At 52.0% G+C, this 24,532-nt stretch overlaps 1 protein-coding gene across 6 annotated transcripts; it reads right to left on the bottom strand.

The window, feature by feature from the left end:
* Positions 1-2,581: 2,581 nt before the first annotated feature.
* LOC104054859 (3-galactosyl-N-acetylglucosaminide 4-alpha-L-fucosyltransferase FUT3-like) lies at positions 2,582-23,884 on the bottom strand. Of its 6 annotated transcripts, XM_054050436.1 has the most exons (7): positions 22,937-23,884; positions 20,310-21,661; positions 19,735-20,042; positions 17,672-17,810; positions 16,074-16,160; positions 7,758-8,523; positions 2,582-4,092 (listed from the first exon to the last, which is right to left on the bottom strand). In XM_054050436.1, the coding sequence occupies exons 6-7, from the start codon at positions 7,852-7,854 to the stop codon at positions 3,032-3,034; spliced, it is 1,158 nt and encodes a 385-aa protein (XP_053906411.1). In that variant the 5' UTR covers positions 7,855-8,523; positions 16,074-16,160; positions 17,672-17,810; positions 19,735-20,042; positions 20,310-21,661; positions 22,937-23,884; the 3' UTR covers positions 2,582-3,031. The 6 variants fall into 6 exon arrangements, with proteins under 6 accessions (XP_053906411.1, XP_053906408.1, XP_053906407.1 ...); XM_054050433.1 differs by having other exon boundaries at positions 19,735-21,661; XM_054050432.1 differs by having other exon boundaries at positions 17,672-17,807; positions 19,735-21,661.
* Positions 23,885-24,532: the final 648 nt, after the last annotated feature.

Here is a 24,532-nt window from a genome sequence, read left to right as displayed (position 1 = left end):
GACAGTATTCGTTGTTCCAGCTGCTGCTGGGGATTTGCCCCAAGGGAAGGAGGGAGTTTGGTGCTGTTGGACAACCAAGGAGGAAACAGTCTCACCAGTTTCACGTTCCCCTTCCCAGACTCAATGGGCAAAGCGAGGAGCAGATTTCCAAAGCACGGCGAGTATTTGGCTCAGGAAAGCTGTCAGTAATTGAGTTTACAAGGTTGGTTCAAGCACCTTCCCACACCCAGAAGGACAAACCCAATGATGATGAAAGTCTGGAGTTGTAAGGCTCCAGTTGCTGTGTTTTCAGGGGTTTGGAGCCATTTTTCTTCAATCCCCCAAATACAAAGCTCTGTTGAGCCAGGCTTAGTGAGCATTTCTGTGTCTCCCAAGTTCTACCTCTCTTCTCGGCTCCCTCCAGCCCTGGTGTCTCTGCAGAGCAGAAGTCAGATGCTCCTCCAAAACCTCTATTGTCAACATCGTTATCTCCCTGGTTTCCCATGAGGAGCAGCCTCTGTGTCTCTCCTCTTGAGGGAATAACCCTGGAAATCTCTCCCCTTCTCAGCTTTTTGGACCGTCTCTGCTAGAATTGTCAGTTGGGAAGACATCAGCCTGCCTCATGGAATCATGGACTGGTTTGGGTCGGAAGGGATCTCAAAGCCCATCCAGTTCCACCCCCTACCATGGGCAGGGACACTTCCCACTGGACCAGGTTACTCCAAGCCCCATCCAACCTGGCCTTCAACATCTCCATGGAGGGGGCATCCATGACTTCTCTGGGCAACCTGAGCCAGAGCCTTTGGTTAAAAAGACAGGAGGTTTGGTGGTAAATGGAGTGTTTTCACATCTTCTCTGTGAAGGACTGGAGCAGCCCCTCATGTTGGTATCTCCCAGCTGGCTGTGGAGGGGAAAAGCCAGGCAGTGACTTCTCAGCGCAGTCTCCAAGTCCAGGGACCTTATGGCGCAGCCATCCAGATGTTTCCCTCAATGAAGTTCCTCCCCCCACAGAGTTTCCCCAGCGTGGTGTCAGCTTTCCCACTCCTTAACCAAACCAGGCTGCCTGTGGCTCCACCTCGCCCACCAGCATCCCTTCCCAGGCCACGGCAGCACTGAGCTGCTGCTGAGAGGAGACGAAGCTTTAACGTCATATTTCTGTCCTGCCAACCCCACATCCCACCTCAAGGACCACGGCTTAAGCCTGGATGGGTGCAAGCTCCTAACACCCCATGGTCTGCCCATGAATGCTTCAACCAAACTAAAATTCATATTTTGGTCTCCTCTTATGAGGGGAAATGGTTTTACGTGGGAAGAGGGGAGATTGAGATGAGATCTTAGAAAGAAATGTCTTCCTGTGAGGGTGGGGAGGCCCTGGCCCAGGTTGCCCAGAGCAGTGGTGGCTGCCCCATCCCTGGAGGTGTTCCAGGCCAGGTTGGATGGGGCTTGGAGCCCCTGATCCAGTGGGAGGTGTCCCTGCCCATGGCAGAGGGTGGAACTGGATGAGCTTTGAGATCCCTTCCAACCCAAACTATTCTATGATTCCATGAATTTGGAGAATGAGGTCAACATTCAACAATCTGCCCCCTGCATATTTATTTTGCCGTTGGCCCCCGGCTGCTCTCCCTGAGGCTCATCCTTGTCCCCAAACAGCCCTGGGATCTAGGGGGGTATAAGGCTGACCAGCCTGGCTGGCCTTGCCCTGCCAAGATAACTCCAGGCTCAAGCACAAAAGGGAAAAGCCGATCCCCCTTGTGCTGCCATTCCCCAGTTAAGAGTCCAAACCCCCACGGGACTCGTCTCGTTTTAATAGGTGTTAAATGGCTCCAGGTCTTGGAAGCAAATAGAATCCGGCTTGGGAGGTTGGCAAGAGAATACTGGGAATTTCTTGCAGATGTTCTGCCGAGCGGGTGCTCCCAACATGCTCCCCTGGCCAAGGCTGGGGAGGCTGCAGCAGGAGGCACTAGCAGGGATGGATAAATCATGTTTGACTTTCCCTGTAAGGCTTTTCCACAAGAGGAAATAGCCCAAATTTGGGAAAACCGACCCTCTCTGTGTGCAAGATGTCAACGAAACGGATATGTCAAGCCCTGTCCCCGTGGCTTCGCACGCCCATGCTCTCACAGATGTTCTTTTGCCATTCAACATCCCCTTCTGTCCATGTCCCCGGTGTCACAGCTCACGACCACCTCAGGGTTGGCCACCGCTCTAAGGTGTGAGTCACCTGCCACCCACCCTGGAAATTGTTCTGCTCTGCAGAAATACTCCTTGTTCTGCTTGAGAGAAAACCCTCCCTCGCCTGAGGCTGCGCTTCAGTGGAAGCTTTTCAAGTTTGGAAAAGCACTTCTTTCCACTTAAAAACTACCAGGATTTCAGTTTGGCTCTTCCCCATCCCCCAGTACACGATTCAGGCTGACTTCTACTAATAATTTCCAAATTTAATTGTTTTGTGCTCTCCTGACAAACCCCTGGCAGTGGCTTTGAGTCCCTTCCCCTCTTCCTGGCAGCCACTTCCCTTCCCAACCCTCTGCCAGAGGGGCTTTGCCATCCAGCCTCTTCCAAGCATTATGGTCCAAAACCACTGGCAGCTCCTCGTTCCCAGAGCGTGTAGTCACCAAAGTGTGGCATTCCCAGACTGTGTCCCCAGCGCCAGCTCTGCGAGGACCAGCTGTGTGAGAAGGCATCTCAGCCTGGAGGTGCTGAGCAGCCTTCATCCATTCTCGGTGCCTTCTTTCTACAGGCTTGGGAGAGGCTTCTTCTTCCCCAGTTTTTTGCACAGACTGAAGGTGGACTTCTCTGAAGACCAAGCTGCAGCCAGCTTAGCAAGTTGCTCACGTAACAACAGAGAATCTCAGTGAGAATCTCTGTGTACTACTATATCTGACAGCGCCTTCTCCAGTAAGACAAAGACATAAGAACACCTAATTCCTTCCTTGTCCTTGTTTGCTTCAAAGCTCCTCTCGTCCTCCATTTCCATCAAGTTCAATCATCCCGTGAAATTGCAGCCCACCAGCAAGAACAAAAAGATTGCAGTGGAGAGCTGAGCCAACAGCACTTACACGAACCACCCAGACAGATTGGACACAACCTTATACTTGGTCTCCGTAGTCCGCAAGAAGTAACAAGCTCTGCAGAAGTGCACGCCCCAGCTCTTCGCCAACACGGGTTTCAGCGACTTGCGCCACTGGAAGTAGCGTTGGTATCTCTCGGTGTCCTTGCTCAGCTCCAACAGGTACCGAGCCAGCTCTTCTGCACTGGCAAAGTCATCAACATGAATGAAGGACTCAGGGGGCAAGAAGCGCTCGTAGTTTTCTCGAGGAGGCCCCAACACGACAGGGACGGTGCCAGAGGACAAGGCATTCTTCCAGACCTTCTCAGTGATGTAGTCTTCATGCTGCGAGTTCTCAAAAGCTAGGTAGAATTTGTACTGGGACACAGTGGGAAGGAGTTTGTCCCTGGACAGAGGCAACCTATGCCTCCCATAGACGTCCACGGGAATGTGTTTCTTCAGCTCCTGGTAGTACTTTACCCGGTAGGAATCTGCTCGCCAGTTGCTGACTACCCAGGCCACTAGCTTGGTCTTGGGTGGGATGCTGAGGGGCTGGGGCTGGCCAAGGGGCTGCAGCATTCCATAAGGGCTGAAGATGTCCGAGTCTTTCCGGTAAGACATGGTCAGGTTGAAGAGGTTGTTCATGGCGCCTAAGTTTGGGGAGTTACTCGGGGACTCCAGGTTAAACCAGATCCAGAGCTGGGACTGGGGTCTGGGGAGCCGGGCCAAGCGCTTCGCGTCTCTGCACACGTCCCTGTGATGCATAACCACAGCATCAGCCTTTTGGAACCAGCTGCGGTTGCTGGTGAAGAGGCAGTTTGGGATGCTGTAGAGCTCCGAGCAGTTTACGAAGTCAAAACGTTGCCCAAAGGGCCACTCCCAGACCAAGATGATCAGCCTGTGCTTATCCACTGGCAGGGGACTGGAATCATAATGATCTGACTCAGAAGTCCAGAACTGATGAAGATAAACCAAGAGACAGAGGCCGAAGGTGAAACTGAAGAGCAGGAAGGTGAGGAGTTTCTTGCGGGAGATCTTCTTCCCTTCCGAGACCTCCATGAATGGATCTGCAAACACCACAGACAAGACAATGAGTGATGGGTGCACAGTGACCCCAGCAGGGAGGTGGCTCGGGGTGCAGTGCGGCAGGGAGGTACGCAGAGGGGCTCAGGGGACAGTGAGAAGACCTGAAGGGCATTTACTTCCAGCGCTTCTTTGTGGAAAGAAAGGTCACCTCTCAAATGCCAGACTACCCTGCCAGCTACCCTGCCACAGACCCCAGGTGTCCCTCCATCACCACCTGCTGCCTTTCCCAGTCAGCCCCAGTTCCCCCACCTCACATCCCAGAAGAGTCATGAGCTGTGTGTCACGCGTCCCTGGGGACACACAACGCCCTGCTCTGTCATGGGTCCCTCAGGACACACGGTGGCCTGTTCCATCACAGGTCCCTCTGTATACACAATCATAGAATCATAGAATAGTTTGGGTTGGATGGGACCTTAAAGATCATCCAATCCCCCCGCCATGGGCAGGGACACCTCCCACTGGCTCAGGCTGCCCAAGGCCCATCCAACCTGGCCTTGAACACCTCCAGGGATGGGGCAGCCACAGCTTCCCTGGGCAACCTGGGCCAGGGCCTCCCCACTCTCGCAGTGAAAAAATTCCTCCTTATGTCCAGTCTAAATCTGCTCCTTTCCCATATATACCCATTGCCCCTCATCCTATCCCCACAAGCCTTTGTGAACAGTCCCCCTCCAGCTTTCTCGTAGCCCCTCCAGGTTCTGGAAGGTCACTAGAAGGTCTCCTCTGAGCCTTCTCTTCTCCAGGATGAACAAGCCCAACTCTCTCAGTCTGTCCTCAGATGGGAGGTGCTCCAGCCCTTGGATCATCTTTGTAGCCTCCTCTGGACCCGTTCCAACAGCTCCATCTCCTTCTTATGCTGAGGATTCCACAAATGGACACAGGATGCCAGATGAGGTCTCCCAAGAGAGGAACAGAGGGGCAGAATCCCCTCCCTCCCTGCTGGCCACGCTGCTTTGGATGCAGCCCAGGACACAGTTTCTGGGCTGTGAGCACACGTTGTCGGCTCATGTCGGGCATCTCATCAACCAGCACCCCAAGTCCTTCTCCTCAGGGCTGCTCCCTATCACATCATCCCCATCATGTACAGAAATCAGGGACAATGGCCTGCTCCATCATGGTTCCCTTAGAACACGTGACGGCCTGCTCCACCAAGGGAGCCTGGGGACACAGAAGGCCCTGCTCTCTCACGGATCCCTTGGGACATACGATGCCCTGTTTCGTCACAGGTCGCTTAGGACATATGATGCCCTGTTCCATCATGGGTCCCTCAGGACACACCATGCCCTGCTCCATCATGGGTCCCTCAGGACACACCATGCCCTGCTCCGTCACAGTACCCTGGGGACAAGTGTCACCCTGCTCCAACAGAGGGAGGCCTGTGACCAGGAGGACGCAGGGGCAGAGGTGCCACAGGTCCCACCCAGTGGCCACCAGAGCCCAGGACTGGCCACAGGGCTTGCTGCTAGCCGGGTGGGAAGCACATCAGAAAGGACTTTGTGCCCTCCCCCATGCCAGGCCACCACTTTGGACCATGTCATCGCCCGAGGTGTTCCCAGACAGCCCTGTGGTCACCCTCCTGCCTTCTTTGCATGGCGAGATGCAAAGATAAAGGTCAGAGATGTCCGTCTGCCCCACGGAACAACGGCACCTGGTTCTGAGCAGAGCATCTTTAGTTGGTGTCCTCATTACAAGAGCTGATTTTACACCTGACCTGATGTATCCTGCTCTAAGCTGACCTGATCTAATGTTGGCATAATGTGGAGATCACAGAGATTAATATTAACTATTGAAATATAGTAATATTACATTAATAACAATACTGATAATGCAATACTACTAGAATCATGGAATGGTTTGGGTTGGAAGGGTCCTCAAAGCCCATCCAGTTCCACCCCCTGCCACGGGCAGGGACACCTCCCACTGGATCAGGGGCTCCAAGCCCCATCCAACCTGGCCTGGAACCCCTCCAGGGATGGGGCAGCCACCACTGCTCTGGGCAACCTGTTCCAGGGCCTCCCCACCCTCACAGCAAAACATTTCTTCCTAAGACCTCGATCTTCCCCCACCAATTTAAAGCCATTCCCCCTTGTCCTATCACTCCATGCCATTGTAAAAAGTGTCGTCGTCGTCATCCCCCCAGCTTTCCTGGGACCTTATATGGTTTCGTGGCAGGTAGATATGATCAGACTTTGATTCATAGAATCACTAGGTTGGAGAAGACCTCTTAGATTATCGAGTCCAACCATTCCTATCTGCCACTAAACCATGTCCCTGAGCATGACTTGATGATCTCAAAGGTCTTTTCCAACCTGTTGGTGATTCTATATTCTATATAGAAGCTCACATAAAGGAATGGACAGCTACACATATATTTTTATTGAGATCTCAAATCACTGTTTATTTCTTCTTCTCTCTCTTTAGCTGGGTAGAAAGTTTTAAATGTATGTATTTATAAAGCTATAGAGATTAAAACATTCAGCCATAAAAACATAGATATTAAACGGTCAGGCTGGGGTCCCCACCTTCACCATGTCCGGAATGGGCAGAAACTTCACGAGGTCAGAGAGGTACCGAAAGGGCAGTGGGCACAGAGAAATCAGAACATGCCCAAAGGCTACAGACCCCTCCAAGAAAGCCACCAAGGATCCCCCCAGGAGAAATCCTGCCATGTGCAAAGATGAGCCCCCGGAGCTGAGCCCAGCAGGATGACAGGAGCACCGAAGCAGCCTGGGCTCTGCACAAGGCTGTGAGACACAGGCAACGCTGCCTGTGAACACGGGAAACCAGAGCAAAATGTCAGATTTGGAAGAATATCTGTGGAGGCACAGTGAAGAAAAGAAGTCCAGAAGAATAGGCCAATGGGGCGGTGAGCCACAAACTGGATTTCGAGGTCAGCATCACACAGAGAAGGTTCTTGCAGCTACCGGTAAACCCTTCTGATGTGAAGGTCAGTGCTCTATGTGCTCTCTTGATATTTGGTTGATGATCTCATGGAATGGTTCAACTTATCTCTACTGATCAGTGGTCTCATCGGTGTGTTTCGCTTCAGCGTGCTGGAAACAGCAGCCACAGCCTTCTCGGCACTGCTAACGCCTACATAACACCCCCAAACTTCTCACAGTTTCCATCAGAGCACCAGCAGCACTTTTATCACCGGCATCCTGCTGGCTGCTCCTCTGTACCAATCATGATCCTTTAGGTCACAACACCCCACTGCTCCTACTGACCCACTGCCGTGGTCTCAAAGAGCACGAGCTGCCGTCTGTGCCCCAAAGCCCTGGTCTTGCTGCGGTTGCACTAATCAGGACTAACATTAATAATCAGGACTAACAGTACAGTGTTGATCGCATGCCAATATTGACCCAAGAACAAGGAAACTTCCCCTCCACCAGGGTCTTACAAGTAGCTGTAAGGTCCCCACAACAACAGGACCTCCAGCAGGAGCTGGTGGGGACTTTAATGTCGGTAGTATCAATATTGCTTCCAGATATAGTGTGAAAACACAGAGGGAAGGAATGTCTCCCTGCAATCAGAGGTGAAAGCAGATGACAGCAGAGGTCCCCCTCCCTTCTGGACCCTGTGCCTCTCCCTCGCAGCCCGAGTCAGGTTCCTCCACCGATAACTACTGAACAAAAAAGAAAGGACTCACCTCCAGTCTTGGTCCTGGTGGGAAAGTGAGCTGTGAAGGTGAGCACTGACACGAATGGCACAACCAGGAAAAAAAAAGGAGAAAGGTGAGCACACATGCAAAAAGGGATTAGCAACCTGTTCCAGGTGTTCCTCTGTATGTTGAACTGGGTGTGCCAGTCGCTACCACCAGAAACGTGTCACCCAGTAATAAAAGCTGCAATAAAGCCAGCACAGATTAATCTTCAACAAGTTAAGGAACGGTCAAATAAAGCAGCTCAGATGTCACTTGTGGTTAAATCACACCTTCTCATTGAAAGCGCCTTCGCACACGCACATTTCTTCGCCAGTCTCAGCCCACAGGATTTGCTTGTGAGGTACTTCCTTCTCCTTCTTTGCAAGGCAGGAGGGCAGTTCTCTTTGGGAAGGATGGGCAAAGCTGGTGCGGAGTGGAGGCGTAGGCATCCAGTCTGCAAGTCCTTCTGCCAGCTCCTGGAGCTCATGGCCCACCTGCCTCCATCCCCACGCCAGGCCACATCTCCTGGCCACCTTGCCTTGAGTATCTTGAGACTGGTGACATCAGCAATAATCACGAGCTTCAGAGGAGATGAATCCTTGAGCAAGACTGTCTGAGGGATCTCTCCTCTATCCAGCGCTGCAGATTCCGCTTTGGAGCGAGTCCAGCGCAGGTGAATAGGCATTGTACATCACGGTCTGTGGAAATGGAGAGTCGGTTGTTTGCCGTGGCCACAGTGAACTGATCTCGCATTGAGCTCGGCTGCACTTGGCTGGGAGAGAAAAAAGCCATTATGTGTTATTAAAGGGCTTAAATACATTCAGCTGTAAATGTGAATTGTTGATCCACGATTAAATTCACAGAAAGACCTTTAGTGCAGTTTTGGATAGTTCGGGTGGGCAAAGGGGGTGTAAAGAGGCAACACCGGGTAGAAGATTACACATTTCCAGGTCTTCTACCAGCAGTTGTGTGTCTCCTGGGACAGAGCTGGAAGTCACCTGAAGTGTATCCAAGTGCCTCCTGCAGACTTGGGAGCACTCCAGCACAGGTGAGAGAAAAAATACACCATGGCATGAAGATTGGGGGTTATAACTCATGGTACGCTGACCCCTGTGTGACCCAGGCAGCCTGAGAACTCACAGCTCCTCACCTGGACCTGAGAAGGTACCCATCATGCAACTGCTGTGCCCAGAAATTCCACACTTGAGAAACAGTATGAGGACAGGCTGAAAGAGTTGGGGTTGTTCAGCCTGGAGATGAGAAGGCTCCAGGAAGACCTTAGCACAACTTCCAGTACTGAAAGGGGCTTCAGGAAAGCTGGGGGGGGATATTTTCCAAGGGCATGGACTGATAGGACGAGAGGAAATGGCTTGAAATTGGAGGGGGTAAGAATTAAATTAGACATTGGAATGAAATTCTTCACGATGAGACTCAGGTTCCTCAGAGCAGTGGTGGCTGCCCCATCCCTGGAGGGGTTCAAGGCCAGGTTGGATGGGGCTTGGAGCCCCTGATCCAGTGGGATGTCCCTGCCCATGGCAGGGGGTGGAACTGGATGGGCTTTAAGGTCCCTTCTAACCCAAACCATTCCATGATTCTGTGAAACTGACTTCTTGCCCTTTCCCCACGGCACATGCTACACCTGTACTAGTAACGTCAATGATTCGAGGGCACAGGCTCTGGGTTTAATTAACCTAGATGTTGAAATCTGGAGTGGTCCATGCCCCACCCACCGTTGGTGTCATCCAGCTCACGCTACGCCAGATCCAGATCTGAATCTCCCAGCGCCATGGGAAGCCCGGAGCAGAAGGGTCCTGTGACACCAGATGAAAATTCAAGGCTTTTGTATCATAAGGCCAGGATCATAAGGAACTTCAGCTTAGTAGGAGGGATTAACGTAAATTAAACAAACGAACGAGTATGGGGAAGCCACGGAAAACAGCCACAAAGCTGTGGATTGAGAATCGTTAGGAGTGGGACACATAATACGAAGTGACAGGTCAGTTCTGAAGGTGATGGGAGATTGCAGCACAGATAGAACAAAGAGGCTGTTCAGGTTATGTGCTTGGCAGGGTCAAACACGGTTACCATGAAGCCTTATTGTATCGTGATTAACAGTCAGTAATCCCCACACCTGAAGGTAAACAACGCTGTGTTACGGAGAAGCTTCCTGGTTACTGCCCTGCTGACCCAGCAGGCGATGCCAGAGCTTCAGATGCTGAGCTCTCACCCAGGAGAGCCCAGAAAAACGCAAGGGCTGAACTCCTTGTGCCAACGAGGCAAATGTCACCCACCTCGGGGTGCCAGCAGGTGAGCAGTGACACCATTTGCCTTCAAAGGGGTCACCAAGAGCAGTTAGTCTATAAGAGATAATCCGCAACGCTGGATTTGCAAACACAGTGGATTCACCTACGTTACTAAATAAACAGTCAGAGACTCATTTCTGTCCCTGAGACCAAGGGACACAGCTTGACTCCCATCCGCACTGCTTCTCAGTCAACTGCAGCTGCATCGAGGCTTCGTGCTGGGAATGGTCCCCATCCCGGGCTCTTCGTGAACCATATCTAGGCACAGTTTGGAATGTGCTAAAACTGTGCCAAGGTGTGCGCAGTACAAATGATAATGGGACAGTGTTGAAACCCATGCGTACAAGAAAGCTGAGGAGGGACTGTTCATAAAGGCTTGTGGTGATGGGAGGAAGGGGATTGGGTGCAAACTGGAGAGGGGCAGATTTAGACTGGACATAAGGAGGAATTCCTTCATGATGAGAGTGGTGAGGCCCTGGCCCAGGTTGTCCAGGGAAGCTGTGGCTGCCCCATCCCTGGAGGTGTTCAAGGCCAGATTGGATGGGGCTTGGAGTCCCTGATCCAGTGGGAGGTGTCCCTGCCCATGGCAGGGAGTTGGAACTGGATCATCTTTAAGGTCCCTTCCAATCCAAATTATTCTATGGTTCTATACCGTAGTTCTTGGGCGAGTTCTTGAAGCATTTCTCTAGTCAGACACCTTGTCCCAAGAAAAGACACACGACACCAAGACAACAGGGCACACGTCTTACAGCCCCATTAGCAATGTATCTCTGCTGGCATCAAGGCATTTAATGCTTGAATTAAAATTAACTGGGGAAAGATCTCCAAGAGCCTTCAGTTCTTTGAAAAGCTTCTGCAGAGTCTACAAGGAAGACACTACATTGCCTAGAGGAAAGCTGGGATGGGGCTCTGGATCAGGGAGGGCAGGGATAGGACGAGGGGGAATGGTTTTGAGCTGGAAGAGGGGAGATTGAGACGAGATCTTGGGAAGAAATGTTTTGCTGTGAGGGTGGGGAGGCCCTGGCCCAGGTTGCCCAGAGCAGTGGTGGCTGCCCCATCCCTGGAGGGGTTCCAGGCCAGGTTGGATGGGGCTTGGAGCAACCGGATCCAGTGGGAGGTGTCCCTGCCCATGGCAGGGGGTGGGACTGGATGGGCTTTGAGGTCACTTCCTACCCAAACCGTTCTATGGCTTTGTGATTTCCCTGCTCCAGTCACTTTGGGTAGACTGCAGAGTACAAGCAGGCCAAAGCGGTGGGAGGAATGCAGAATTCCTTTGTGAAGACTCACGATGGAGCTCTGCCCAGGGCACTCATAGCTCCGGTCTCCAACTGCTCCCTTCTCCTTTCTTGGTGCTCATCTCTCAGCTTTCCAGGAACAAAGATGTTTTGGGAAATGATCACCAATAGGCAAGAACCAGCATGGATCCAGTGGAAGCCCTAAACACGCAGCTGAGCTTCAGCAGGTGGGATAGGTAGGTCTTGTCCTAGCACGATGACTGTTGATGCTCCCCTCCATCACCCTCAGCTGCATAGACATAAAAGAAGGTGCAATAGGCACTCTCACCCTGCCAAATTTCTCATGGGGGTTCCCAAAACAAGGGATGAGGACCAGGGAGATGGGAGGCAATCAGCTCCCAAGTGTACAACAGGTCCAGGGATGCTGAGTGTGGTTTTTTTATGCCCCATCAAATAACCACATGTCCTGGTTGGCATCCTGCAATGGGTTTGTGATCTTTAGGCTACACCCCCGTCGTGGCACAGCCCAGTAATGGCAGAGAAGAAAGATGCAGCCACCAAGAGCAAATTTAGCGATGCTTGATCTAGAGATTTAATGTCAGCAGGGAGGCTGGGGTGGGAGCGTGAGGTTGGCAACCAGCCCTGAGCACCAGCAGTGCCCCAGACCTTGCATCTCCTTGGAGCGGGCCAAAACCCTTTAAAGCTGTCTCTCCCTGGACTTTGCCCCATGATTTTGCTCTACCTATTCTGTCAACAGTTCTGTGCATTTACTGGGACCAAAGGTTCTTCTGAAGGGCAACACCACCCTTTGGCATGGGTGTGACTCCTTCCGGGAGCCCAAGCCACGTGGCCCCCACTGGTTCCAGCCTCCAGGAGCAGGGAGTGGTGCAGGAAGGATGGGAACTGTTTGTGTTCCCAAGAACGTTCTATTTCCTCCTAGAGAAAAATAAAAGAACCCAGCAATTACTCGTGCTGCACCCAGAGCTGAACCGCGCAGAGGAATGCCAGTGCCAATCACCCCGCTCGCCCAGGCCACATTCACTCACAGCGCTGAAAGGTTTCAGTGCTCTTCTAGGGAGGAATTGAGTTATTTTTTTTCCCCCCTCAGCTTTGGGGAGCAGAGATGTTCTGTGTTTCCAGCGTGAGAATTTCTGATTCAGTAGCAGCCCAACACATGGTGCGCTGCTCCCCCCCTGCTCTCCCTGTTCTGTCCCATTCCTTGAAATCATCAAGCGTCTTTCCCAGGTCAAGAGCCAAGATCCTACATTTCTCAGCCTTTAGTAATCAGCCTGTGATGATGTCAGGGAAGGATTTCACCAAGTGCAAATATTAACACCTCTAAACCACATCTTGGTGCAAACAATCCAAACAGACAACCCCGGATACTTCAGTAGGACAAAAGCCAATGGGAACACAGAAACAGCCCTGGGGGAGAGCCTGGTTTTCAAGAACGATCATTCCTAGCGGCCGTGCGAGCCGAATGCTGCCAAGAAGCAGCTTTCTGGTTCAGAAACATTTCTTCCATCTCACACGAACCCATGCCATGGCAGGCTTGAAGAGAGGAGAGGAAAGAAGGAGCAACCATACCCTTGTCTCTCTTGCTTTCCTCAGCCTCGCAGAATGAGATGTTGAGGTTGGTTCCCCTCCACCCATGAAGACTGTTCCAGCCTGTGCCTGAATATCCCTGATGGCTTTTGAACTAAAGGACAATAGCTGTGAGATTGGATACGTGGAGTCCCAACAGCTGCTTCAGCCCCAGTCTATGTCCAGCATCTGGATGCTCAATGCTCCCACAAATCCACCGACTGGAGGTCCCCCACCTGCCCACCACCAGCGCCTTTGCTGCTTCCAATGAGTTTCCTTACGGCTACACTTCTGTTCCCATTCCCAGCCCAGCCTGGACCCCCAGCATCGTACAAAGACATGGACTCAAAAAAAAAAGGTACCGCAAACTTACATCCCCAGGTGCTCAGGGCTCTTTCTGTAGAAGTTGTTACACATAAAATATCACTGAATTTGGAACCCCACTGCCTCACTCTTTAGTCTTGTCCTGGTTTGCTTTTTACCCCATTTCCGAAAGAAATGGTGTGATTTACCCCATTTCCTAAAGAAACGGCCAGCGTTGCAGTTCCATGCTTCGCCTGCCCAGCATCCCCACACGAGTTGGTCCCTCGTGTCCCGTGTTCCTGCCTTCCCACGGAGCCACCACCTCTCCCCTCATGAAAAACCCTGCAGGAATCTCACCGCTGCTGCATCTTCACTTCCATCTTCACTTCTTCCCTGCCTTTTTTTTTCTTTTTAACATCCAACACAGAGGCTCTCCAACACGGCTTCCCCTGGAGAAAACAAGTTTTGACCACCTCTGTGTTCAAAGCTAAGCTCAACATCTCAGGGAGGCTCTGTGGCGCTCACAGCCAACGGCTGCTTCATAGGTTTATTCTTTTTAAGACCCAGAAAGACCACTGCATCCTCCAGCTGGGCCTGGAAAGACATCATCCACACAGGGACCAGCCGTGTGTGATGATGAGGATAAAACACACCATCGCAGGAGGTACCCAAGTAGATTTGGGAGCTTTTGTCTGGCTTTAAAATGCAGCAGGTGAAGATCTAAGGTCTTTTTTTTCTCTCCTCTCTGCTATCTTTCCATACCCGCTGCTTCTCTCATTCCACAACGTTAACAATGTACTATAACCCAACCACAAGCGTGATGGCTAAAGAGCATTTCAGTGGCGGCTCCAACGCTACTCATAGCCCGGCCATCGCCCCAAGCCTCCACTTCAAACCAGAAGGTAGATAAGATATTGCCTGCTAATGGCTTTCCGTATAAATATTAAGGCCTTCCCTCTCGAGCAATTTACTCCGCGCACCGACCCCCTGGCCGGGGTCACGGGGAATGAGAAACTGTGGGAGGTCCCCAAGCTTTATAAATGAGAGGGTTTCCCTGCGCGGACACGTACCATGAGGCACCTGGGAGCCAGAGACACTGATTGATGGTACCAAGAAGGTTTGTTGTAGGGGAGCAGTGTCGGAGCAGCGCTGGGGAGGGATTACCAAGAGATTTAGCAGTTCAGGTGGATTAAGGGTGATTTGTTGGTTGTCTGCCATGGGTGTCGACCAAAAAACTTAAAATATTGAAAGATGGCAAGGGCTGGAAGTCCTTAACATGGAAGGAGGAGAAAAATAGCATCATTTCCTTTAGGTTTGATGAAGTTGAGGTCCAGGTACCTGATATGGGCCAGCGGGTGGATGTGCAGTTGGTCTGAGGAGCAGGTGAGGCAGAGGTTTCCTCCAGCAGCACCAGTCCACCTTTTCTGCTGCAGCACCTGCAGCTCCCCTCGGTTCCCCGAGTCCCTTCACGCCCGGCGGCTCTGCTACAGCCTCTGTGCGGGCAGGAGCTCGGTGTCTTGGAGCTGCAAAGGTGGGTCACAGCTTCAGACAGCCCATGCGTGAGATAATGACCCAAAAGAGAGAAGAAGACTCGGTCTTACCAGACCGTGGCCTTTGGCAAGGCTGAGCTGCACGCCAGAGACAGCCCTCTTGCAGCTGATTCCAGGTCTCCAGATGCACATTTTGAGCGCCAGAAGAAACCAGACTGAGGCAGTGACCCTGTATGCAGGGCAATTTCTTCCAAGAAAAGACAAGGGGAAAGGGGAAAATGTCATAGACAAGTAGCTAGAAATGTAAGATGAAATGACAACGAAGACCGTGCTAGCAACTCAACCGCTGTGTCAGAAGCAATGTAGATAAACAAATAAAGGAGCAGCTGAAGAACCACGGATCTCAGGTTGCAAAGGACACGGGGCACACCGCTCTATAATTTGACTCCCGCAGAGGGGACTATTTTGGACTTGCCCGAGCACGCTTGACTCAGATTATTTCCTCGAGCCTTCTCCAGGGATGAGGCAGATGTGGAAGAACCATCGAGGGAGCAAACAGCCCTCCCCCAGCTAATGAAAACCAGGACCCTGGCAAGGGTTTGTCAGGAAAGCACATAGCAAACCCCGATGGAACGGGAGCGACTCGGGGAGCTGGGGCTGGTCAGGCACAGTCCCACGCCAGGACAGGTCCCCACTGCCTTCATTAAAACACTATTTCTCTACAGGGTTGTGACAAGTCCATGGTAACTCCAGGTGAGCACCATGAGCTCAGCCTCCAAAATCCTGCCCAAAACCAGCAGCAGGATCCACAGGAAATGACTGGGAAGGCTTTAGTAGAGCCAAGGATCAGCCAAGGTGTCATAGAATCATAGAATAGTTTAGGTTGGAAGAGACCTTAAAGATCATCCAGGTCCAACTCCTCTACAACAGGCAGGGACATCCCACCGGATCAGGCTGCCCAAGGCCCATCCAACCTGACCTTGAACACCTCCAGGGATGCGGCAACCTGTTCCAGGGCCTCCCCACCCTCATCATGAAGAAAATCTTCCTTATGTCCAGTCTAAATCTGCCCCTCTCCAGTTTATACCCATTGCCCCTCGTCCCATCCCCACGAGCCTTTATGAACAGTCCCTCCTTGGCTTTCTTGCAGCCCCTTCAGGTACTGGAAGGTCACTATAAGATCTCCTCAGAGCCTTCTCTTCTCCGTCCTGCTTCCTGAGATTTCATGTGGGGCCAGCTAGAGGGCTTTGTTTCACTTCTGTCAAAATGCTTCATTTTGCGCTCCAGTGGATTGGGCTGATTTGTTGTTTATTTTTGCGCTGTACTGTGCTGTTCTCAATTTTCAAAAGAGAAGCCATTTCCAGCCCCAAAATGGAAGATGTTCCTCTCGCAAATGGAAATGCAAACCTTTCCTTTGTGGCTACGCAGACCTTTTTTTCTCCTTGCCTGCTATAATCTTTCTGGGTTGGGAAATCCATCTGCGACGACCCTTGTCTGTAAAAAAAAGGGTTCAGATCAGCCTTTCTCGTAAGAATTCCCCAAAGTTGAAGCTTTGGGAAGCTGCTCCCAAGGTGCTGGCAGGTGCCTACTCCCAGGATGACTAACTCTTTGCAGAGCTGGAGGGAAGCACCTTGCTCCTGGTGCCCATCTCAGGTTTGTGCAAGGGATAGGACAAAATTCAGGGCACATGCAAGATCTAATCAGCACATTTTCCCAGCGTTTGGCCACCGTTGGTTGAGAGGGATGTACGACCAAGAAGAAATCTGAAGCTATTTTTGCTTTCCAGTACCTGAAGGGGACCTACAAGAAAGAGGAGGGACTTTTTCCAAGGGCATGGAGTGATAGAATGAGAGGGGACGGCTTTAAATTGGAGAGGGGAAGGTTTAGATTAGCCGTGAAGAAGAAATTCTTCATTATGAGGTCGGGGAGGTCCTGGCCCAGGTTGTCCAGGGAGATTGTAGTGTCCCATCCCTGGAGGTGTTCAAGGCCAGGTTGGATGGGGCTTGGAGCAACCGGATCCAGTGGGAGATGTCCCTGCTCATGGCATGGGGTGGAACTGGATGGGCTTTGAGGTCCCCTCAAACCCAAATTGTATTGCTCATTAAAAAGACACCTCACTTTACTGCTTACAGGTTAACCAAACCTCTCTGGTTTTCACTGCTTCAGCTGCCACCGTTGATCTGAACCAAGTTTCCCAGCCCAAGGGGGGCCCTGTTTGCACTCTGCTTCCTGAGGACCATGCTTGGACCAGGCGGCAGCTCGGAAGGAGGCTCAGCTTGTTCCCATCCGCGTCCTCCAAGCAGCTGCCCCCAATGAGCTCCAGATGTGGGATTGGGTGTGCAAGGGCGCAAGGACTGGGCTGGAGGGAGGAGGCAGAGGCAGCCGAGGCGGCTGCTTTTATCTCCTTGGCTTTGTTTATGAAAAGAGAAAGAGCACCTGGTTGCCAACAATTTACTTTGGCATCCAGAAATACTTTTACTGCTGTCCCAGCAGGAGGACACATCTCACCTTCCTTCAGCCTCCTCACCACCAGTGGGGCTGCTGAGACCTGTGACCCACGAGTGGCCACTAAAATTGCTGGAAAAGCTCCTCCTTGAGCCCAGCCCAGCCCCTCGCAGCGAGTCTGCATGGCTGGGTGGCCAAGTGGAGCTGAGTCTGCTCTGCTGAGCCATCTTCCCAGAGTTTTCTCCTCCTTGGATGCAGAGGTTCCAGCTGGATTTGCCTTTGGGTAACCTCAAAGGCTGGAGCATCCCGTGAGTCACATCCCAACTGAGCAGGGTGGGTGGCTGTAAAATGAGCACACTGAGCTGCAGGAGACTTTTTCCCCATGAATGTGCACCGTAAGACTCAAGAAGGCATCACTGTGGCAGCTTTAGGGAAGAGGGATGGATTCAAGAGCTACTATTTTAGAGCGAAACTTCACTGAGTGCTCCGAACCACACAAAAGGCAGGTGACAACCAGTACCCTCAAGGCTGAAGAGGACATCCTTGGACAGGGACCTCACCTGTGCTGCTGTGTCCCATTTCTGAAGAGCTCCGCTGGATTCGGGGCAGGATGGGAATCCAAAAACTGGAAGAAGTTGAAGCTCCGCTTCCCAGCAAGACGAAGTCGTGTGTTTTCCCTCCCAGCACTGCGTAGGCCTGCTGATAGAGAATTGGATTGAAAACCAGCATCTGCCGAGGATTATTTATTGCTTTTAAGAGGCGAGCTTTATTGGGAATTATTTTTATCTTATCTTATTTTTGGTGTCTGCGTTGGGTCAGAGTAATGGAATCGTCCTGGATGCACCAGCATCCCTTCTGCTTGGCATCAAACATTTGGCAGCCAAAGGCAGCCCCGTGCTAGCCCAGAGGAGACTTTGGCAGGAGCCTCCCTGCTCTACAGGGAGCCCATGGGAGCATCCTCCTCTACTCCCCAAGCTGGAGCACCCAGCTCTTTGCCAACATCAGCATTTGTCATCCTCACAGGGAAGATGGCATGGGGGGTGAGGTGCCCCACGGGGGACGCTCTGCAGCCCTGTCGCTTGCCCACCTTCCTGTGCCACCAAGGGTTTGCAGAAGGAATCACAGAATCACAGAATCACAGAATCACAGAATCACAAGGTTGGAAAGGACCCATTGGGTCATCGAGTCCAACCATTCCTAACACTCCCTAAACCATGTCCCTAAGCACTTCATCCACCCGTTCCTTAAACACCTCCAGGGAAGGCGACTCGACCCCCTCCCTGGGCAGCTGTTCCGGTGCCCAATGACTCTTACTGTGAAGAATTTTTTTCTGATATCCAACCTGAACCTCCCCTGACGGAGCTTCAGGCCATTCCCTCTTGTCCTGTCCCCTGTCCCTTGGGAGAAGAGCCCAGCTCCCTCCTCTCCACAACCTCCTTTCAGGTAGCTGTAGAGAGCAATAAGGTCTCCCCTCAGCCTCCTCTTCTCCAGGCTAAACAACCCCAGCTCTCTCAGCCGCTCCTCGTCAGACGTTCTCCAGCCCCTCACCAGCTTCGTTGCTCTTCTCTGGACACGCTCCAGAGCCTCAACATCCTTCTTGTGGTGAGGGGCCCAGAACTGAACACAGTACTCGAGGTGCGGTCTCACCAGTGCCGAGTACAGAGGGAGAATCCCCTCCCTGGCCCTGCTGGTGACCCCATTTCTGATCCAAGCCAAGATGCCATTGGTCCTCTTGGCCACCTGGGCCACTGCTGGCTCATGTTCAGTTGGTTGTCAACCAGCACCCCCAGGTCCTTCTCTTCCGTGCAGCTCTCCAGCCACTCTTCCCCCAGTCTGTAGCGCTGCATAGGGTTGTTGTGCCCCAAGTGCAGGACCGGCATTTGGCCTTGTTAAACCTCATCCCATTGGTCTCAGCCCAGCAGTCCAGCCTGTTCAGATCCCTTTGCAGAGCCTCCCTACCCTCCAGCAGATCGACACTTCCTCCCAGCTTAGTGTCATCTGCAAACTTGCTGAGGGTGCACTCAATGCCTTCATCCAGGTCATTAAGGAAGCCCTCTAGCTCCACACACTCATCCAGCTGGAGTTTTGGATGCTTTGGGCATTCTCCAAAGCGGCTGCCACAGCTTTATGGGCTCATTTGGGAGCTGCTTTTGTACAGAATAAAAAGAAAGCCTTCCACTACCTGAAGGGGCTACAATAAAGGTGGGGGGGGACTGTTCACAAAGGCTTGGAGTGAAAGGATGAGGGGCAATGGGTATAAACTGGAGAGGGGCAGATTTAGACTGGACATAAGGAAGAATTTTTTCACTATGAGGGTGGGGAAGCCCTGGAACAGGTTGCCCAGGGAAGTGGTGGGTGACCCACAGCTGGAGGTGACCCACAGCTTTCATTTTGCTGTGCATTTCTTTGCAGAGGGGAAGTCCATGAAGTTCTTGACCTATTAAAAAAGAATACAGTGCTTTTTCTAGTGGGAGGCATCCCTGCCCATGGCAGGAAGGTTGAAACTAGATGATCTAGAAGGTCCCTTCCAACCCAAACTACTCTATGATTCTATGATTCTATGATTCTATGATTTAATTAAAATGTCACCTTGCTGCCAGCCTCCTTGGAGTTTCAACCATACCTGCACGCAGGGGTCCATGTTGCACAAATCAGTGCCTTCTCCATGGGTGAGTTGATACCCAAGCGGTTGTTTTAAACCACGATCCATCCACAACCTCTGTCGGGCCGGATTTGTCCCTGCTTCACACGGCAAAGCTCTGAGCCAAGGTCTCCAGTGTCGTCCACGATGTCCCTGCAGCTGAAGACTTGTTCCGAGCCTCCGGCAGTCCCGGCACAACAGGTCCCCACTTACACTGGCCACACGGATGTTTGGCTTTCCCAGCCTCTCTGTGATTCCTGGAGAAATGAGCTATCCTGGCGACACCAACCCTGGGAGGGGAGAGCCCAGGCTGGATCCAGGCACTGGACACCTTGACCAGCAGCAAAAACACATGCATATCATTCCCAAGAGCACAGAAACACCCTTTGGAACCGTCCTCTTCACAGAGGCATTTTTCCCTTACTTCATCCATCTAAATAGTGAGGATTTTTCCCCTCCCAATTCAGCTGCAACCCCTTTTCCATGATGCTGCTGGGAATGTGCTGGGCCAGGAGCTCCTACTTATCCCAAGAGTCTGGGCCAATTATTTTACTCACTCGGATTCCCTGTGACTCTGCCAAGGAGGTGCTCGGTATTTTACAAGCACCCAAGAGCGTGTCTGCTCCGAGATAGGATTCAGGAGAGCTTCTTGCCCAGGCTGGCATGAACCCAACTGTTTCTGATTTGAGCCTATCTGTTTGGAAAGGGATTAAGCAGAAATAAGCAGCTGTTTTGCAGAATAACAATGAGAGCGCAGGATCTGGGCTCTTGCTTGGCTCAGCGAGAGCTTCCCAGGGAGACGGGTCCTAAATCACACAGAGAAGAGCCATCCCACCGGGAAATCCTTCCCAGCACCAGGGAGGTGGGATGGGGCATTGCAATGGGTTTCAAAGGATTATAGCATGGTTTAGGTGGGAGGGACCTTAAAGATCATCCAGTTCCAAACCCCTGCGACGTGCAGGGACATCCCACTGGATCAGGCTGCCCAATGCCCATCCAACCTGGCCTTGAACACCTCCAGGGATCATCTACAGCTTCTCCGGGCAACCTGTTCCAGGGCCTCACCACTCTCGTGGTGAAGAAACCACTCCTTATGTCCAGTCTAAATCTGCCCCTCTACAATTTAAAGCCATTCCCCCTCGTCCTGTCACCACAAGCCTTTGTGAACAGCCCCTCCCCAGCTTTCCTGGAGCCCCTTTCAGCACTGGAAGCTGCTCTAAGGTCTCCTCAGAGCCTTCTCTTCTCCAGGCTGAACAACCCCAATTCTCTCAGCCTGTCCTCATACAGGAGGTTCTCCAGCCCTCAGATCATCCTTGTAGCCTCCCCTGGACCCGTTCCAACAGCTCCATCTCCTTCTTATGCTGAGGATTCCAGAACCGGACACAATCCTCCAGGTGAGGTCTCACAAGAGCAGAACAGAGGGGCAGAATCCTCTCCCTCGCCGTGCTGGCCACGTTTCTTTCGATGCAGCCCAGGACACGGTACCTGAGCTCAAACAAATCCCAGGGAGGTGAAAGGGTGTCAGTGCCACTCAGATTTGAAGCAGTTTTGATGCAGTTGTGACAGGGATTAAAGCAAACAAAGAGCAGTTTGGTACTGGGTGGGTGCTCAGACCCACAAACATCATCAGAGCAGGAGAGGCTCTGACGTGTCAGCTGAGCAAGGGCAAAAGCCGCACCTTTCCTGAGCTCGGAGCAGGGTTATACTAAACCCCAACACCCAAACGGGCCAAGGACATGCACGGTGTTAAGTTTAGTAACACGGTGTTAAACCTCAAGGCTTGCCTGCGCATCTGCAACTGAGGAGCATCTCCAAAAAGGGTTCCTGCAGCTCCAGGAGATGAACTTCTGTTTCCTGCTGAGAGCCAGGATGCTATTCCTGAACAAACCAACAGCGGAACAGCATGAAACTACAAAGAAAAGAAGCCGTCGCTGTAAAAGCTGGAAAATACTACTTTCTTCCCACTGAGCGTGAACAGGCACAAAGACCCGAGTGATGGAAAAGCAGCATCTTCCTTTAAATAGCTTGCTATGACCGACAGTGCCTCGCTCTGCTCTGCACTGCTAACTCATGCCAATGCCAGACCATCGCCTGTACGTCCATCTGCAGGATTTGAAGGCTGCAGTGAGGCAGAGCCGAGAGAATAAAACCTCTTTGGAAGGGAAAAAAATATTTTCAGCTTGTCAGCTGCACTCGCTCAGAATTAATTCGAACCTCACTCCACATGGGGTGGCGTTTTAATGAATTCCCCCTTCCTCTAACCTAATTCACACCAGCAAAGGGTGTTTCTGACTCCGCTCCTGCCTGATGCCAGTGACCGCAGAGCAGGGTCCCAGCACCATGGTGGGATGGATTCTGCTGCCACTCGTGCTCCCAAAACAGCCGAGATGCTACTGCTGCATTCACTGTGCTCGGTGGGCTTTGCAGACTCGGGTCCTCGATGGGTCAAGTTTTACTGGGGTATAAATTGTGGGTAACAAGACAGCACATGATACCTCTCCTTTCCTACTTTCCCTCCACTTGGAAATCATAGAATCATAGAATAGTTTGGGTTGGAAGGGACCTTAAAGATCACCCAGTTCCACCCTGTGCCATGGGCAGGGACATCCCACTGGCTCAGGCTGCCCAAGGCCCATCCAACCTGGCCTTGAACACCTCCAGGGATGGGGCAGCCACAGCTTCCCTGGGCAACCTGGGCCAGGGACTCCCCACCCTCATCATGAAGAGATTCCTCCTAATGTCCAGCCTAAATCTGCCCCTCTCCAGTTTATACCCGTTCCCCCTCATCCTGTCCCCATGACCCTTTGTGAACAGCCCCTCTCCAGCTTTCCTGGAGCCCCTTCAGGTACTGGAAGGTCACTATAAGGTCCCCTCTGAGCCTTCTTTTCTCCAGGCTGAACAACCCCAACTCTCTCAGCCTGTCCTCGTATGAAAGGTGCTCCAGCCCTCCGATCATCTTTGTAGCCTCCTCTGGACCTGTTTCAACAGCTCCATGCGTCACCAGCCCACGGAAAAGGAAGCAGTTTTACCTTCCAAAAATGCCTTGTGGTTCAACGGCCACATCTCCAGCGAGCGTGAAGCAGCATAACAAGCTCTGCCAAAACCACCACGAGTCACAGCAGCAACCAAAACCACTCAAGTCCTCCCCAAATATCCAAAGGATCCCATGCTATATCCCGCTCACCCTGAACTCATCAGCTGGCTTCTCCGGTAACATGCTCTCTCATATGTCATCAGGAAGGAATTTATGCTCTGTTTGATAATCGGAGATGAATCGGTAGAGCAGCGAAATCCTCAGACCACAAAGTATTTCAGCAGGTCTTTTAAGCCTCCTGCTCTCGTGTGTAGGCCGGCCAAGGACCCGCTCATTCTTGGGCATCCCCAGCCCAGCTCATAAATCAAAGCATTCCAAGCCTGGTTTCCTCTTCGTGGCCATGAACAGTTGCAGAGGTTTCTTCTTTAGTAAACTTAATCTGGGCAGTTGTTCAAAAATGTTAAAATTACCTGCTCTTTTTATGAGCCAATGACAGCCTGCGGAGCCATAATTTAGCCCAGACCTGAGGCCGTCTGTTTTAAGGTTAAAAAGCCCTTCAAGCTAAACTTTACCCACCAGCAGCAATGAAAAATCAACTTGCCCTGTGTTAGTTTTTGCCCCTTTTATTAGTGAAGCCATGCAGGATCACAGCCAGTGGGTTTGGCTTTGCTTTATCCCAACATCAATATTCAGTGCCATCTGTTCCGTAGCGCCTGATCCCAACCTGACTTGATTCCCGTTGCCACCACCTGCCCTTGCCTTCATGGAGACCCTCTGGCTCGAGTCCTCCATGCCAGGAGTCCCTCATACGTTGTTCTTGAGTTCATGGTTCAGCCAAAGGCTTAGACTACAGATTAATGCCACCAAAATCCATCTGTCTTTACCGTTGGTGATGCATCACCACGAGGTCCTTTAAACGGAAGAGGTCTCTGGGAAGGCAGATCAATGGAGAAACCCATTAATTAAGAGAATTCATGGCTATGCTACTGAGAGACAGTTTCTATCAATATCCACCCACCAGCAGCCCCATCCCCAGGCAGGTCCTGCTCGTCTGAAATGCAAACCCTGCTTTCCCTTCCAAAGCATTCCAAAACCACAGTCAGGATTCCCTCAGGAGCCCCTTGAGACTCCCCAGCAGCAACAAGTCCAAAGGGGAGCAGGAATCACCCCACGTGCCGGGGCTCGGTGAGCACCAACGCAGGCTTTTAGCCTGTTTCACCTGCACTTCCCTGCTCAAGTGGCTCTTGACAGTCCCCAGAGAGCAACGTCCTTGTGTGCCATCGATGCACGGTGACACCTGCCACCCATTTCATGGCTCCTTCCCATCGCAGTACTTCCAGGAAACTCCAGCGCTCCCACGCAGGGTGGTTGAAGAGAGAAGGTCCGAACCAGGACGCTGCTCTGGAACAAACACAGGAGGAAGAACTCTTTCCTACAGAGATAAAAAGGGAAGATCTGCTAGTGCAGCAGGTAGAGGAGAGAGGAAGGAATTCATGTGCCATGGGTGTAGCGCTTGGGTCAGTGCTGACTCCATCACCTCGCTCGCTTGGAGTTAAGGGCACCAAAGGGAAACAATGACAACTTCAGGGAGCAAACACCCTATTCCAAACCACCACACATAATCTCCAAAATCTCGTCCAGGCAGCACGTCTTTTCCCAGGCTCCTGGTGGAGGGGTTCAAGGCCAGGTTGGATGGGCCTTGGGCAGCCTGAGCCAGTGGGATGTCCCTGCCCAGGGCAGAGGGTT

Source organism: Cuculus canorus, chromosome 27 (assembly GCF_017976375.1).
Source record: "Cuculus canorus isolate bCucCan1 chromosome 27, bCucCan1.pri, whole genome shotgun sequence".
Taxonomy (NCBI): Eukaryota; Metazoa; Chordata; class Aves; order Cuculiformes; family Cuculidae; genus Cuculus; species Cuculus canorus.
Note: the sequence above shows the minus strand (reverse complement) of the source record. Positions and strands in the feature narration are given on the sequence as shown.